General features: G+C 41.1%; 1 protein-coding gene and 1 pseudogene across 2 annotated transcripts in view; one reads left to right on the top strand and one right to left on the bottom strand.

The window, feature by feature from the left end:
• Window positions 1-9,744, bottom strand: part of LOC145484637 (deoxyribonuclease TATDN3-like) — a 66,102-nt gene extending 56,358 nt beyond the window's left edge. The window contains exons 1-2 of the mRNA XM_081463241.1: window positions 9,022-9,744; window positions 8,827-8,859 (exon numbers count right to left, since the gene is read on the bottom strand). Coding sequence (XP_081319367.1) covers window positions 8,827-8,859; window positions 9,022-9,111 — 123 coding nt within the window. The 5' untranslated portion in view covers window positions 9,112-9,744. The remainder of the gene's footprint in view (window positions 1-8,826; window positions 8,860-9,021) is intronic.
• A 19-nt stretch (window positions 9,745-9,763) lies between these two features.
• The window catches only part of LOC145484582 (uncharacterized), a 21,318-nt pseudogene continuing 13,027 nt past the window's right edge, over window positions 9,764-18,054 (top strand). Inside the window, exons 1-4 of the transcript XR_014049035.1 lie at window positions 9,764-9,859; window positions 11,198-11,267; window positions 12,971-13,627; window positions 13,955-13,987. The product of XR_014049035.1 is annotated as an uncharacterized LOC145484582 (transcript). The remainder of the gene's footprint in view (window positions 9,860-11,197; window positions 11,268-12,970; window positions 13,628-13,954; window positions 13,988-18,054) is intronic.

The following is an 18,054-nucleotide window of genomic DNA, read 5'->3' as shown; positions in this document are numbered from 1 at the left end:
CATCGCGTTTTCATTTTGGCGTTTTTGCGTTTTAAGCGCAGATTTTCTCTAAGCATTACGCGTTAAGAATTATTGAAGCAGATTATATTCCACGAATTATCAAACAACACTAAATATTAAACTTATTTGCAGGTGATTCTTGCAAATATTACCAGAAGTATTATTTTAGTTTAAGTAAGCTTACATTGTGAGAACAAACATAGTAGAATTTTAAGCTATTATTTACCCAATGTAGCTAAATGAATAATTTTCGATCGCATGTGGTGTTTGGAGGTTTTTATAAAATAATACACTTCATCAAGAATTAAACGCTACAAAATGTAAACAGAATTTCCAACAAAATTCTAGGTCAAACCCCGCTTGTTTAAAAATTTATGGCATTTTCTGTGCAGAGGGTGGAACACCAACTTCATTAAAGTTGATGATTAATTTTTCATCAAAGTGTAAAGCCTTGCTCAATCCTCAGGAATTACTGATCACTTCAAAGAACATCATAACAAAATAAATGCAAACCAATAATATTAAATCAAGATGGGGATCTTTTATAAAGTAGCTAGCCAAGTTTTTGTAAGGCTTTTAATTTACAAGATCAGTCATTTTTTGTCATTTATGGGACCGTTCATTTTTCATCAGGTAGGGGGGCTGGTGGGATTTGGGGGGGGGGGCCATGCGAAAAAAAAATGGCTTTCGAGGGGGGGCCATCCCAAAAAAATAAGGGAAAAAGGGGGGGTCACGTGAAATATTTTAGTAAAACTTTAAAATGGCATAATGTTTGAATATCAAAAAAATTGCTATAGAATAAACATAGAAGGCAAGATACAAATTTATTACAAACTTTCCTTCCGCTTTAAAAAAACGTTTGGTGACAAAAAGCATTTGTAGCTACTGAAAAGAAGTATTTAACACTGTTATTTTCGAATGCAACTTTCACTGGCACTCATCTTCGCTGTCGTCGAGTTCTTCGTCGCCGCTTGCGCTGCTATGGGAGTCTCTTTCACCGATGCTGCAAGAAGCAGCAATGCTTTCCGTCAGAGTGTACTCTTCAGGGTACATGAAGGTGTAAACGTAATCTCTGACTTCCTGCTCAAGGTTGGTGGTGATTCTGCTTCTTGCAGCATTGGTGAAATAACTCCCTTCCAAGAGCTGTGCGATGTATGGCCCATCTCTTCTAAATAACGACGTGGCAACATCCTCAACTTTAATACACTCTTCCGGGACGGCCGTTCTAGGAGGGTACACAAGGCATTGTGGAAGATCATTTCCTAGCGGGTTTCCAACACAGATTCCATAAACTCGTTGGACGTTGTTTTCAGTCCGCTTCCTCTTTCTTTCATTTGACTTTCTGCGGTTTTCTTTTTTCCTTCTCCTTTTGTTGATGTGCTGTTTGAGTATGCCCTTGAATATGCTGTTATAATTGCTCTTATTTTCTAGTGCTTCCATGTCCTGCGTGACCTTCGTCAACTTAGCTTCTATACATTTGATCTGTTTTACGTTAAAACTGTGGGCATTCATCAATTCAGATGAGGGAGATGCCAATGAGAGGCCAAATGCCACACGCTCAGGGCGAGCCATAACTAGGAGATCCGAAATTGACTTCTCTTTCTTTTGATTTGTTTTTCAAACAACAGCTCTCTGTAGTATAGGGATTGTAAATATTGTCTTCACAGTGAGCACAAAACGTGAAGTAGGGAGATAATAGAGAAATATTTAAAAAGTTGACATCTAAATATTGTTTGTTCAATTTTTTTTTTGGGAGGGGGGTCATCCCAAAAAATGACCGCTATAAGGGGGGGGGGGCCACGTGAAAAAATTGGTAAGCTGAGGGGGGGTCATGCGATTTTTAAATGGTGCTTCCCAAATCCCACCAGCTCCCCCTCCCTCATAAAAAATGAAGGGTCCCTATGGTGCTGTCTTGTCAGAGAGTTATATCAAAATCATTGAAAATCAGCTTAACTTTTCACAGGGTTGTAACACCAGATACAGCTTTCTGTTCCTGAAATCATTCTTTTGGACACCTGCATAATAAAGACGCCTTCCTTTTATGGATAATTTACAGAGGCAGGTCCAGAGATGTTCAGGGAGGATGGGTGAGGGAATTTTTTCAGCCATAAGGGGGGACCTACCCTTGGTTAATATAGGCAAACTCATTGCTGTGGACACCTCTATGATAAAGACACCTCCTTTTCATAGATAATTTATAAAGGCAGGTCCAGAGATGTTCGGGGGGGGGAGAGAGGGTGGTTGAGGGAATTTGTTCAGCCATAAGGGGAAACCTACCCCAAATATTGCTCTAATTAGCTCTAATTGTAAGGATGTTGAATACTTTCTTCCACTTATGGGTCTGTTTGATCAGAGTGACCTTATTAATTTTGTTCAGATTTGACTGTCTATTTTATTTGTTATTTAATTTGTTTAAAGCAGTTTTCGATTGAGTGTTGTAAAACCAAAACCAAACAGTTACTTACCAGTGAGACTAATCAGCCAATCTAAAACCACTGCAAAACCAAAACCAAAGTTATTGCCTGATTACTTTTGCCACTCAATTGAAAACCACTCTATTATATTTAATATTTAATTTGTTTCCTGGTTCGGTCTCCTTTTTGTGATCAAATGCCCTTGTCCCTATGTACTAAGCTGGGTGTTAACCAAGGCATTTTCTCATGAATACTGAAATAAGGTCAAGTAAATTTGGAGTAACTTTGTACTGTTAAGTTTGATGCAATGAATTAATTGAAAAAAAATTTAATGTGAAAAGAAACCAAGGTTATATAAACAAAGCCGCTTAAGCTTAGCTTCCAAACTGTTTATTCTAAATAGAAACCTGATGCAATTTTAGCAATTCATAGACATAATGTCTGAGCAGAGCAAAACCTAAGGTGGGCAGTAACATGATAGTATTCAGTGAGGGATGTTCCACAAGTATTTTGATGTCCATTATTTCCAATATTTTGTACAGCAAATTCCCTTGCATTTTCATTTGGCAGGATTTTTTCCACCAAGTTCTGTTTCAAATTTAGTTTCTAAGGTTTCTGACATGGACAAACTAGTTTCATGTCTCCCAGTTGACTCTGGTGCTCTGGGACTTGAGGGATTGGATATGAGGACTTTGCAGATGAGCTCCCAGTGGAGGATCTTGGAGGATCTTCTTTCCTTACTATCACCACAACTCCATCCTCAGGACTATCTCTCATCACGTCAGTAGGCACATAAGGCTGCCATGGTCTCAATCCAACACTGTCCTTTTTGCACACCCAGCCTTGTTACTTCATTTCTACGCAGTCTTTCTCCAAGTGGTCTCGGTTCACCCTCTAGCCCTTCTTCCTTCTGGTGCCTATCCCAGTGCTGTGAAGTAGTCATTCATTTACGCTCTGTCTCCTTAGTGCTTGTCCTAACGAATTCTACCTTCTACGTCACACCTTGTAATTTACGTCATTTTCCTTTCTCAATTTTAGTGGATGTTTTTAAAATTATTTGAGGGGAGGGGGTGTATACACTGTTCATCAGTCGTTGATTAATATTTAACTGGTGGGTGTCGAGAAGTTATTTTCAATTGGCAGTTGTAATGCGTTTAAGTGGCCGTCCCCGTTGTGGACAGGTGGCTGTTGTGAATGTATGGACCGTCCGCTGGGACAACAAAAAGTGAATGTTGTTAGAGAGGGGGCCGTTAGAGGAGGTTCAACTGTAATCATGCTGTTGTTTGGTGTTGTAATTGCGCCCTGAACACCTCACTGACTGACAAACAGTGCTAGGTACTTTTCCATGTCGATGTCGGTTAACGTATTCCAGCACTAGCTCTACAAATTAAATTCATTAAATTGCATTCCAACCTTTTCCAGCAATTCTATCTTGGATTGTATCATTTAGTTTCCTGAGAATTACATCCTCTCTGAGAATTGGATTGATTCCAATTACCTTTAACCCTTTCCAGTGTTTCCATCCACTTGTTTCTTAAACTGTCCTGTGTTTCTTTTTGGCTTATCCAAATGATCCGACAGTACCAGATGAAAGTTTTCCAAAAGCATGCATGCTCCCTTTCAGTTTTAAAAAGTAAACCAAGGGCATTAGATAATCTCTGAAAAGAGAGCTATACTCCATTTCAAGAAACCATTCACAAGAGATTCTGAGTGCCTCGGTTACATAGAGATTTTCGTTTGCTTCGCTATGATGGCAGGCAATGTAAAGCCAATTTTAGCAGCCAGACAACACAAAGCTTAGAAACACTTAAATGCCTAGGGTTGTCCAGGTGCGTCAAAAAGCCCACCAAAGTGCTTGATGGAAGTTGAGTCAAAATAAATATAATATAAAACTGGCATAAATCAAGACAAACATGAAAGACAAAAAAACACAGTATCTTTAACACTTAAGAATAAAAAGCAGCGATGTCAAAGAATGACGTTTCGACGGCTCCATGCCATCATTCATCATTATGTGAGTTCGTTATATAGTGAATGTACGTGTGAAGGTCTCAGTGCATATGATTAAGAGATAAAAATAATCGATGAATAAAAATAAAAATACCAAGTGTGGTGCGCTTGAACTGTCAAATAACTGTCATTGTTCGTTAACGAACAATGCGTTGTTTATGAATACAAATGTGATCTGTGCGACGCAGATTATGTGGGCTATACATGCCGACACCTACTTCAGCGCATTAATGAGCATAAGCATTCTGTCATTGGTAAACACCTGCGGGACGTACACAATCTGAGGAACCAAAAAAAAAAATCTCCGTGACCAATTTACAATCCTCAAGAAATGCCGTTGGAAACTGGATTGTTCAATTTATGAAATGCTCTTCATCAAAAACAAAAAACCAACACTTAACACTCAATCTGACTCCATTAAAGCAAAACTTTTTATTTAACAGTTCAAGCGCACCACGCTTGTTATTTTTACTTTTATTCATCGATTATTTTTATCTCTTAATCATATGCAATGAGACCTTCACACGTACATTCACTATATAACGAACTCACATAACGTATCTTATTTGAATTTGAGAATGATGGCATGGAGCCGTCGAAACGTCGTTCTTTAATATCGCTGCTTTTTATTCTTAATTGTTTATCGAAAACGTTAGTTATTAGAATCTTTACCACTGTTTGAAAAATACAGTAAACACAGTCACCTATTAAGCGGCCACCCCTTATCAAGCGGCCAGTGTAATTTATCGAAGTCCCGAAGTTATTGTTAGTAAACGACTAGCCTGCGAGCAGGCTAACCTTTGAGTCGCGCGCGAGCGGCGAAGAGCAAAGCGATCCGGTGAGAAGGAGTCTGGTGAAGAGGAGCTAAGCGCGGCTTCGTCGCTCGAGTTCGCGCTCGCGGCTAGGCCACGCACGCTTCCTTCCCGCCGGATCGCTTTGCTCTTCTCCGCTCACGCGTGACTCAAAGGTGAGCCTGCTTGCAGGGTAGTAAACGACTGCAAAAAAGCCCTTTTAACCGGCCACCCCTATTAAGCAGCCACGGCCACCTTTTGATCATCCTGATGCCGAAAGCCGGAGAGCGGCCATTCAAAATTTAATACATGTATGCAGTTTGGCGAAAAAGCGAAGAAAGATGGTCGTCCGGGATAGAAAGTGATGACTAATAACATCATCTAAGCACAGATTTATCATGATTGTCTTGATGTGATTCCATGTTCATTAAGCTGCTTGTCCATTAAACAATTAACAGTATACGAATCCCTATTGAGGTCATTCCCCAGTGTTGCATTGCGCATCCCTACTGCGCATACTTTCACGCGTGATTAGCGCGCGCGCATTAAAAAATGGCGGCTTTTTCTTTACGGCTGGACTTCGGCATAAAGGTAAATCGTCATTTTCTCGCAAACGAGTATGGTGACCTATCATTTTTTTTCCGTTGCTTTGAATTGAGTAATAAATTTCCCTGTATAAAAGAAATATGGACCAATTCTCAGTGTAGAACAAAAAACAATTGTCGGAAACGTGAATTTAACAAGCAATCGTGACTACAATCATAGTACTATTATAAGGATTTACTGGGTATAAACAAGGTGCTGTTGCTCCTAAACGAATGTGGAGACCCCTCATTTTTATTTCAAAATGTAAGTTCCTATGCTATAAACAATCAATAGGCAAAGTTTCACGAAAATCTCAGTGCAGGTTCCATTTCAGTGGAATGACCTTAAGCTACCTTTAATTCACAAATAAACACAAAGTAGTCGAAGTAATTCTCTCACCTATTGACCACAAGTCTCCCAGAAGAGATGTCTGTGAAGTATTAGGGGAAATGTGGACTGAAATAGCATAAAAGTTGGATTTTTAACGTTTTAGGAGTTATCTTTGAGTAGAAACCTGTAGAAATAGTACACTAAATAATTTACCTTCAGCAAACTTACAGCATTTTTTGACAGTACGTATATAACAACAAATAACCATTTCCATTTGCCGTTAATAGAATGAATGTATTTTACGCTAAACAAACTGAAATGACTAAGCGAAAGAAAACTCAATTTTCAATTTATGTTGTAAATTAAAGTTGGCTTTACACAGCTTTCTAAGCTGGGCGTACATTCTCTAGATGGACATTGCAAAACACCTCTCTAGAGACCTCTGGATCAGCTGTATTTATCGAGGTTTCAAATTGACTTCAGTCAACATGCAGTTGAGTTTAATCGGGTTCTTTCAGGTTTCAAGCTGACTTTACGGCAGGTTTCTTTTACAGGTCACAGGTCACAGGTCACAGGTCGCAGGTCACCAAAAATATGCCAAAACGTCATAAAACAGATGCATACAAGTGCGTCCCAAGTGCAACTATAACAGCTCTTTTCTGCAAAAAAAAAAAAAAAAAAAAAACGCGTAGGGGAAATCAGTTGTAGCACTGAAATAAAAAAAAAATTGATCCAAAGAAAGCCAAGACTTACTTCTGTTGAAAACATAAATTGTTTGTAGCCTTTCAATATAATATGAAAACGAAAGAGGCTTACACTGATCCGTGAATTATGCATTTACTTACGCGTGATTTGTGAACCAACGACTTTTGCGGGAATAATTGTCCACTTTTTTTGGAGATTTTAGCGTCATTAAAGCTCGTAAACTACACTAAACTAGATTTAAAACCTGTCCATTCCACGCGACTGAGAACTAACCACAGCGACAGTGAACCAGGAGGACCAAGAATCTAGTCTGTCACGATGTGTCACACATGCACACGGCATTTCGATGCATCAAAATGAAGGGTTCTGTATGTTTTGCGAAACGTGGATGGAATTTGTATTTTTATGTGACACATGATTTAGCCTTTGCATTTCTACGTGAAAAGTGATTTTTTTTCTGTTAACGTGAAGCTGTTTTCGAATTTTTTGTGATGCATGAAAAGGTGAATTACTTATGCGTGAAATTGTTTTCAGAGTAGGTATAGGGGACCCTCTTGTTTCTGTTTAGTACATACTCGTTGTAAAGATTTCCAAAAAATATATATATATAGAAATAAAACAGTTCAATTTGCTATCATAATGAATTATCTTATTACGATAAAATATATGTGGCACTACATGTCTGCAAGCTACATTTCAACCCATTTCGTACATATATCACCCCTAGAAATTTTTTTCATTAAAATTATACAGTAAGACATATTTACTTAGGGTTTGTTGAATGGAAACATCGATAAACCTCTTGGGAATCTCGGGTAAAATTTACATCGCTAGTTTTATTGAGTGCTTTTTGATTGTGACCTGTGACCTATGACCTGTGACCTGTGACCTGTGAAAGAAACCTGCCGCTGACTTTATTCAACCTTCTTCAAAATTGTATCTCGAATGATGCAACCACGTATTTTGTTAGTATAATTAGAGTGCAAGACGATTTACATCGAGGATTTATGTTGAAGATGGAGAGAGAAGAATAGTAAACATCTGCAATCCAATTTCAATAGGTGTCCTTATTTCAGTTCAAACAGATCCAGTTGGTACCTTGGAACACAGAATCAAGCGCACAAGTTTCCAGCCTGTGGGCCTCTCAACGTCCATTTAAATCGTAATTTAGAATTTAGCGACAAAACCTATTCTTACCGGCATATTTTGGTCGAATAATGGCAACAAGGCATATTTTGGTCGAATAATGGCAACAAGGGCAGCAAAGGCAACAAGGGCAACAAGGGCAAAAAGGGCAACATGGGCAACAGGGCAACAAGGGCAACAAGGGTAACAAGGGCAACAAGGGCAACAAGGGAAATAAGGGCAACATGGGCAACAAGGGCAACATGGGCAACAGGGCAAAAAGGGCAGCATGGGCAACAAGGGCAACAGGGCAACAAGGGCAACAAAGGCAACAACAAGAGCAACAAGGGCAAAAAGGGCAACATGGGAAACAGGGCAACAAGGGCAACAAGGGCAACAAGGGCAACAAGGGCAACAAGGGCAACAAGGGCAACAAGGGCAACAAGGGCAACAAGGACTACATGGGCAACAAGGGCAACAGGGCAGCAAGGGCAACAAGGGCAACATGGGCAACAGGGCAAATCTTCATCCTTACTTTATAACTTTGCATGAAGCATCTTTTATTTCAAGAAAGTAACAAAGAACTTCAAGGCTAAACTAACTTAAATCAACCTATGCATTTGATCTACATTCCTGATATCCTTTCCCATCGAAATCTTTTTATATTTCCTTCTATATTTATTTCTTGGTATTCATTTCTTATAATGTTTTTAATTAATCCACTTCTTATTGAATATTTTTTCATCCTAAAACTACGTCGACCAATCAGAGCGAACCTTGTAATAGGTGCGTACCGCCTCGATTAGACTTGATGACAAAAACAGGTATACACAAGTTTTTATACACAAAAAGATAAACTAGCATACCTTTCTTGCCTCCTCCATCACAACATCGATATCCTACGATAGTTGAATTTGAAAAGAAAACCGTCTTTTTCACAACTCTTTATCACAACAATACAACAAGTTAAAAGGGCATCATGCCTCGTTCTAGCTATAAACCGAGTGAATGACGTGGACCAAACTAGCCCTACATTCTGATACTGTTACACAATGTTTTACCTCACTGAAATCTTTCGCTGATATATGTGCATGACAGTCCACAAAACATATCTTCTCCGATTCCAACTTTTCTCTAAATGCGTCCGCCATGATTTAATTTTCCCACAATCCTTTTCAAGCATTCAGGTTGTTAGGTAGTCTCGGCATGTATGCCACATGCAACGTCCGGCCTTTAAATATAAGCTGAGGGTAAACGCACAACGGGCCGGATTTCAATTTTTTTTGTTTCGTGCAAGTATACTTGCAGGTAGTTTTTTTTCAAAACCACGGCTCATCCTCTCCCTCCGAAGTCAAAAGATCCACCCCTTAGGTATAAGTATTGAATGATTTCTTTTGTTCGTGGAGGTTGACCTTGGCTCGGGAACTCCGCCTTTCTTATCAAAGGGCACAAAGAGGCGTGCAACAGAAAAAGATCCTCATTTATCTATGGAAGAGAGCCCGGAGCCTGAATGAGCGTGCTTTGACGGTAGACTGGATCCAATCTTGCTTTCCGCTTGATTGCTTGTGATCTCGTGATTATCTTCAGAACACACCGTCTGGTCGTGGAGTGCTTTCGAATTCCCGTGTAGCGACGGACTTGAGTTGATTCTAGAAGATCCTTGAATCGTTTTTGGATACATAAAGGTATTCAACGAGGCCACACAGACCACAGGTAAGGAAAAACCATTTTTACACTAAGAATTATTTGCGTGACTTTCCGGGATTCGCAGTTTGGTGAGTCCTTCAACAATCCGCCTCTAAAGATGTTCGTTTCACGCAGAGATTCGTCTCTTCAGGACCATTGGCGTCCACTGTTGTATCAGCTTTGAAACTGAGAATTGATTGCAAACCTAGATCGGTAAGTATGGTTAAATGATAAACTTTAATGCTCAAAGTAGCGAGATACGCAGGGTGAAATTATGATACGCAATCGTAAGCACATTCCTGCGTCAAATGCCAAGCCCCTGTTTCTAAGCCCCTGTTTTATAATGGTCTAAATGTTGTTAGTAGATTTTACTTCATTGTAGATGAAACGTGACGTAGCAGTAATTCATAGCGAGCAGTTTTGTCCCGAGTCTCCAAGAACATGGAGACACGAGAACATTCAAAGAACTGAAAGCGGAAGTCTTGGCTTAGAAGGTCTAGCCTCTCAACTTTTCTGTTTGTACGTGTCGGTTAATCACTGACAATCTCCTACCAGAACCTATTCTGTGATCATAAAAACACTTACCAACGACGATCGACGACCTTCACGCAAAAATGATCGCCATTTCAGGGGGAAACACTTGCTCAAGTCCCGAATTTGCAAGAACATCGAGACACGAGTGCATTCTAAGAACTGACAACGGAAGTCGTGGAATGTCTAGCCTGTTTCGAAACTTTTCTGTTCGTGCGTACAGGTTTATCACTGACAATCTCCTAACAAAACTATTCTGTGATCATAAAAACACTTACCAACGACCATTAGGCAAAAATGATCGCCATTTCAGGGGGAAACACTTGCTCAATTACCGTCTTACTTATTTAATATTAGTATTAAAGTGTTTTTTTTTATATATACCTTTCTCCTGCGCCCAAAGTTTTTGCGCGCGCGCTCGTCTCGAGAACGAAACGATTTATAGTCTGCGGGTTATGAAGGTTTCAAAATTATTTCGTCCTTACTTCAAAGGTTGCAGCGTGGAAAACTACCTTGCAAAGTTTCTTAAAGGGTTTTCTTTTAATATTTGAGGGTTGGCGTGACAGTTTGTTACGTAACGTTCCATTCCGCTCGAGTGCTTTTGATCTCGTGATCATTGCGGACTCTGATCTGTTCAGACAGCACCCTTCTGGTTAAGGAGGTCAATAGATATCGAATAGATTGTTTTAGATGTTAACATTTAACGAGACTACAGTTAAGAGAAAGAACTTTTGCTACTGAGAATAATTTAGTTCGCTTCACTAGAGTTGCATACATGTATTACTTATGACTGCTTATCGAGTGCATGCGTCAAATCGAGTCATTTTGGCTCCAGGAGAAACCTTCATGTTTCAGCTAAGCAGGATGCGTGGAATGAAATACATGTGTTTTCTATCCACCACATTTTCAAATGCTCAGACCCACACTCCCCCCTCCCCTTATCCTTTTTGACCAGTCCCTTATGATCAAGAGTAGATGAAATGTTACATTAGATTAGACTCAACCTGTTTATTTTTACAGTCGCTGCTACTGTCCCATTATGATGCGGAGGAATTGAAACAACGTTATGACCACAAGACTACTCTGCAAGGTAAGAAAAGTCTGAAAATGTGCATTCTAGTCTGTGTGATTAATCAGTTGTAATGCAGTAGTGTTTGTCTACATCAGTATCTAAGGTTAAGTCCATCAGGCTGGAGCTAATCCCGATTACTGCAGCATGAAGCGACTAGGAGAACTTCTACTCCCCCCTGGGTGGGATGCTAGTCCATCGCAGGGTTACCCCCAAATATCCATGGGTCTAAAACAACAAAGATGGAAAGCTTTTGCTTGCCTGCGTTTCTTAAAGTATTGTAGATACTCAGTCAAACACGTTAGACTGAAAAGCCTGATTCACTTTGAAGAACTTTAACAATATCTGATCGAGTATAATTTAAGCTGCAACAATATTTAGAAAACTGGTTTTAAAGGAACAGAGAAATGGAAGGTCTGGAAAGCATCTGTCAGGGTTGGAGAGTTCCTGAGAAACTGTTTTATAAGGGAAATCTCGTTCAAGTTCGATTCAAGTCCTTTTTTTTCGGTATTTGATATGTAGTGTTTTGCATCAGTTTTACTTCAGTCCTTAATGCTTAAATTGACACAGTATCAGTCACGCTGGACTTCCGTTGCTTGAACCTCCAAGGCAAACGAAAATTGGTTCAAAAATCGCGTAGTTCAAGAAATCGGGGGTCGACTTGGAGGGGGGCGACTTTCGGTACGAGTTATTGTTATTATATGGCCAGCTCAGCGAGCAGGCAAGGTGAACCAAATCCTGCGCTGTGATTGGCTACCCGAGCGGGCAAGATGACGCTATCTTGCCTGCTCGGGATTTCCCGCTGTGTCCCAATGCAAAAGAAAATAGTATTCTTATCATATACAGGTTACCACCCAGCATGTTGGACATCCAGAGCTGAGATATAAATTACTAACCGGGACAATTGCATCTTCTTGAATTGTGTAGGTGAGCAACAATAATTTCTTGGTTAGACATAGACATAGACATAGACATAGACATACCAAGTTTTCTGTCTGTCCAAGGGAGAAAGGCGCAATGAGGCTAACCCTATGTGAAGCACCAACTCGTAAAATAAGGCCACACTACAACACCAGGAACTCCGCGCCCCTCTTTTTTGCGATGTGTGGGTTCTTGAACGTCCCCTGCTAACCATTTAACACTGAAGATGCAGCAGACGGGGCCTACAATTTATCGTCCTTATCCGCGAAGACTTGAACGTCTAACCATTTGCAGCAGTAATTACAAAGATAGAACATTCCTCTCAGTTATTTTACGACCCTGAGTGTTGGTCCAATCTGGAGCTAGAACCTTCGACTTTCCGCACAGCAGTCTGGCGCTCTACCAACTTAGCTAACCAGGCGGTGGTTTTATTTACTCGGTTTTGCCTCCCAAGATAAGATTAGCCTTGACCAACAGCCTCAGTTTTTCTTCAGGATCGATTTTTTGATAGAAATAGAAAGCATAACAGCAAGAATAAAGAGCATGTTCTATACTACGCCATCCGTAGACTAAGTAGACTACAAGTAGTCCCTCTTTCGCTTTAGTCCGTCGAGAGAGACCGTAAATAAACAGCAAGGAAAAAAATGGCCGTGCGAAATCTCTCGCCCCCAGGATTTCACTCGGCCGTTTTCTTCCCAACGGTTATTATTATTATTATTATTATTATTTTTGCGTCACGCGCGACGGGCTAAGCAAAAGAGGGACTACTCTGTGCACTAACGTATCGATAAACCTTTTGGTAGGTTCATCTGGTCCCCAGTCCATGGCTTCTGCTCTTGCACCGCCGGTTGCATCCACCAAGGAGACGACCAACTATGCACGGTTGTGTCGTCTTCTGGTGGGCGTTGGATCCCATGCCTTGAGGGACACATTTGACAGAATTTACCCTCCAGCTGGACTGCATTCTGTATTGGCGCCCGGTACCCCAGCACACACGACACTGCAGTCACTTAGGTCGAGAAGAATCCTCAATCCTACTCAATGGGGAAACTTGTACCCTTCCATCCGTACATCTGTTTCATCAGCAAGCTTTGATATCACGTTATTAATGGTGCTGCTAAGGAATATATGTGGTTTGACTGCACCCGTCACCGGCTGGGACAATCTTCCTTCTGCTGCAGACACGAGTACTGAAGCCAACATAGCCAGGGTGAAGTACTACCGAAATACTGTTTACGGCCATACCACACAAGCTTCTGTAGACGATGTAACGTTTAACACCCTCTGGAAGGATATCAGTAACGCGCTGGTAACTCTGGGAGGAGTGAGTTATGGAGCCGCTATCAATAAACTCAAGTTTGAGTGCATGGATCCCGACACTGAGGAACATTACAGAGAGCTGCTGTTGCAATGGAAGAAAGATGAAGACAAAATCACAGAAAAACTTGAAGAGTTGGAAGGTATGTAAGAACTTAGCCTCAGATTCGAGGGATGAGTACGGGCTCCTTTCTTGAACAACGGCTGGTAATCGAGCCTACCTCCACTATGTAAATTTCCTTTTTTTTGTAATCCTTAGTAGCTCTTAGTTCAACTCCTGGACCGCTCTGTGTAAATAGCCAAATAGTCAGCAAGGAAGCTGCAGACAAGCCTTCGGTTTGGCTAAGTGTGAATATGAATAAAGTAAATGTGTATCAAGTCTGCTTGGCCTCAAACCAGGGAAAATGTACATTGATAAACTGCCTTTTGATGAAAATTAATATGTTGCATCATTTTCTTTTTTTATAAAGGTAACATCAAGGATAAACTTGGAGAGGTGGAAGGTATGTGTGAAACTTACTGAACCAGCAGACTTGACAACGCGAAAGCTTTTGGGAGTTAAAAAACACCCTATAAGAAAGCAATGCAAAAAAACTGCAATTTAACAATTAGATTATTAACTTGAGATATCTACATATTGAACAATACTAGTATATAAAGAGGTGGCCTAGACAGTGGCGATCGTTTTTCTTTCGTCCGAAGTTTCGGAGGAAGATTTACACCCTTCCTCACTACGTCGGATAAATTTGAAAACGCGGCATTCACCAGCGACAGAAAACCTTGGGTGCAACCTTGAAGGTTAAGGTTCATCACATGACTACTGTGACGCCATCAATTTCGAAAAGCTCCGCTTTCAAAATGTTTTCCGTCCACACTTGAACGCAGAGTGGGCGTTGTTACACCGCAAAATGTAATAATCGCCACAAAATGTAATATTAACGCAAATCGTAATAAGAATCGCCGCAAAATGTAATAAAAAAGTCAACGCACAATGTAATAACTTTTCAACGCAAAATTTAATAACTTTTCTAACGCATGTTGTAATAAGGCAAAATTTCGAACGACATGTACGTTACCTCGAAACCAGTATTATGACTCGGCCAACGTTATCCTAACTTAGGTAATACTGTGACATGTAGGTGAATTGAATATTTGGTTCAATTTGATGTACAGGTTTTGTTTCCAAAAAACATTGTGCAATAGCTTTCAGTTTGAAAGCTCTTTGGATCGGAATCAGGTGGAATATCACGTTGTAACCCTATCATACTTTCGCAATCTTTAACTCCTGAGACAGTGTTTTGAATAGGCGCCGCGTTGCTGTTGAAGGGTGTGGTGATTGAAATATATGGGTACAGTCAACTCAAGTCTTAGACAAAAAAATTATAAACTTTATATTGAACGAAACTTCCGTTATTACGGACTTTTGATCGCTTTTACATACTTAACCGACACATGTTCCGGTGTCAGGACCGGAACATGTGTTAAGTCTGTAAAAGCGATCGAAAGTCCGTAAAAAAGGAAGTTTCTTTCAATCTAAAGTCTATAATTTTTGCTGGGGATTCAGCAGCTGTCCATATTAGCGGGGTGTCCAAAATAGCGAGGTGTCTACGAGGCGAGAAATGTCTGTACCCATATATTCGAATCACCACACCCTTCAATAACAACACGGCGCTTAGTCGAAACATATAATCTCTGGAGTTGCAGATTGTGAAAGTATGAAGGGGTTACAAGTCGATGTACCACCTGATTCCGCCTGTACACCAAGTTGAACCAAATAATAGGATTCACGTTGGCCGAATCATAATACTGGTTTCGAGATATCTTACATGTCGTTCGACAGTTATTACATTTTGCGTTGAAAAGTCATTACATTTTGCGTTGACCGTTTTATTACATTTTGCGTCAATGTTATTACATTTTGCGTTAGTATTACATTTTGCGGCAATTCTTATTATATTTTGTGTTAATAGTACATTTTGTGGCGATTATTACATTTTGTGGCGTAACAGGCGTTTTCAAATTCCTCTGGCTTGAAGAGCGTTTTCGTAAAGTTCTGTTTTCGGTGGGCAATTTCTCCAGCCAGTAGTGTGGACTGTAGGCATAACCGTAGATGTTAAATGGCGTTTTCAAATTTCTCCGGATTAATGTGGATGGGACCTGAGGAATATTTTTGACCAATTCAATTCGCGACAAGACGAACAAAAGAATGAAAGGCCATAGGGTAAAGTCTGCATACGAGCTAAGTGACCCATCAGGCCCGAGCTTATCTCGATTTTGACTAGGAGTATTTCTACTCCTCCGTGGTGAGATACGCGGTGGCCTCATGGTTAGTGAGCTCGACTCCTGAGCGAGTGGTCAGGGTTCGAGCCCTGGCCGGGGACACTGTGTTGTGTTCTTGGGCAAGACAGTTTACTCTCACAGTGCCTCTCTTCACCCAGGTGTATAAATGGGTACCGACGAATTTAATGCTGGGGTAACCCTGCAATGTACTAGCATCCCATCCAGGGGAGAGTAGAAATATTCATAGTCGCTTCATGCTACTGCAACCGGGATAAGCTTCGGCCTGATGAGTCTCTTCCTTCTATCATACACGTCGTCAGAACTTCCGCCTGTCACAACACGAGGCAATGTCCCCGACCAGGGTTCGAACTCAGACCGCGCGTTCCGGAGACGAGCGCACTACCCATGAGGCCACCGCTCCTCTACAAGGCTGTGGCATGGAATTTTTTTGCACCAGCCGCCTGCATCATAATTATAACAATGACCTATCGAATGTAAAAATATACTGTGACCTTAAAAAAAAAACAAAAAAGTTCAAAGAACTTATCAGTTGTATTTATTCGGAGGAAAAAATTTATCCTGCTATTTTGCAAGAAGTACAAAATTTCAAGTGCTAACTATAAGCTCTTGGGAGCTTGTCTATCTCCTGCATAAGGATCACGTGATTTGATAAGGTGATGTTACACAAGCCGATTTTTTTACGTCCATTAAGACTTTAAACACACATTATTGTGTTAAAAATCGATATCGGTTAACATTGTGGACGGGGTCTATTTGAAGTCTAATCCCCACGTGCACGTCGTAGCAGGACGAAACAGGCAAAGTACGGGGACGCAGTATGGTCGCCAGTTATACCCCCGTGCCGCTACGGTAGCTATGAAAGCCTGTCTGGATCAACCCCGAAACGTGCTGCCAGCGGGGACCCCGGTAAAGTTGACTAGGCTAATCACCCACCAGTGGATATTGCACGATTACAGAATCAGAATCAGTGCAAATGCCTTCTACAACAGCTGTCCTGACTCCAGAAGAGGCCTCTTCAGAGAGCTGTATGATACCATCTGGTGCAAGCCCACGGGAAGCCAGACGGTTGACACTTCTTCTGACGATGAAAGGCAGGACTAGGATTGGAACATGGAATGCCTGCACCCTGTGTGAGGCAGGAAAGGCCGCCCAAGTGGCAAGCGAGATGCGGCAATACAACTCAGTGCTAGCCATTTACGAAAGCAAATGGAATGGACTGGTCAGATTACACTTGCAACCGGAGAGCGGTTACTCTACTCTGGGCATGAGGAACAACAGCATGCACATGTATAGAGCCCAGTCTGACCAACAATTATCATGGCAAGGTTTAACTCAAAGGGCAGAAAGGTCACCATCATTAACTGGTATGCCCCAACCAACAACAGCACATGACCAGAAAGAAGAATTCTACAAGGTGTTCTAGATCACTCACCAAGGCAAGGCGAGACATCAAAATTTTTCTGGGTGAATTCAACCGCAACATTGGTCATGATAACGCTGGCAAGGAAAGAGTCATGTGGTGACATGGGTTGGGCTGCATGAACGAGAACGGAGAGAAGTTTACCTATTTCTGGGCCTTCACTAACTTGTCCCACAAAGCCATTCACAACGCCACCTGGATGTCTCCGGATGGACTAACTCAATCAAACCAGATAGACAATATCACGATTGCTAGGAAGCGGAGGACGAGCTTGATGGATGCGAGAGTGAAGAGAGGGGGGTAGACGCTGCCTCTGACCACCATTTTCTGCTGGGGACCTTTAAGTTAAAAAAACTTAGGATCCATCATGACTGATCTGCTAAGCCACATTGTAAATACAACATCTTAAACCTGACGTGCCACAGAGCAGCAAAGTCGTTTAACTACACAGTTAAGAACCAGTTCTCCGCCCTTGAATCTGTGGATGAAGACCTAAACAATCATTGAGCAAGACTGAAAAAGGTATGGCAAGAGACATGCGATGAAGTCTTAGTCTTTGATAATGCAGAGGAAAAGTTTTAAAGAGTGAGAGATCCTAACAGACCACACACCCCCACCCCCTCTGTTATGCCAGACATCAGTGACACAGAAGGACCTCTGCTAAATGTCAGTACCCACCCACCATCTAAGGTAGAGCTTGTTAGAGCTCTGAAACAACTGATGGAAAGGCGACAGGACCAGCTGGCATCCCGCCTGAGGCACTTAAAATCAATCCTACCGCCACTGCAGATGGGAAATTTTACATCCACTTCTCGTGAAGATCAGGAAAGCAGAAAAAGTTCCAACAAA

The sequence above is a fragment of the Orbicella franksi genome, chromosome 4 (genome assembly GCF_964199315.1).
Source record: "Orbicella franksi chromosome 4, jaOrbFran1.1, whole genome shotgun sequence".
In the NCBI taxonomy this organism is placed as follows: domain Eukaryota; kingdom Metazoa; phylum Cnidaria; class Anthozoa; order Scleractinia; family Merulinidae; genus Orbicella; species Orbicella franksi.
This window is presented reverse-complemented; position numbering and strand designations above follow the sequence as displayed.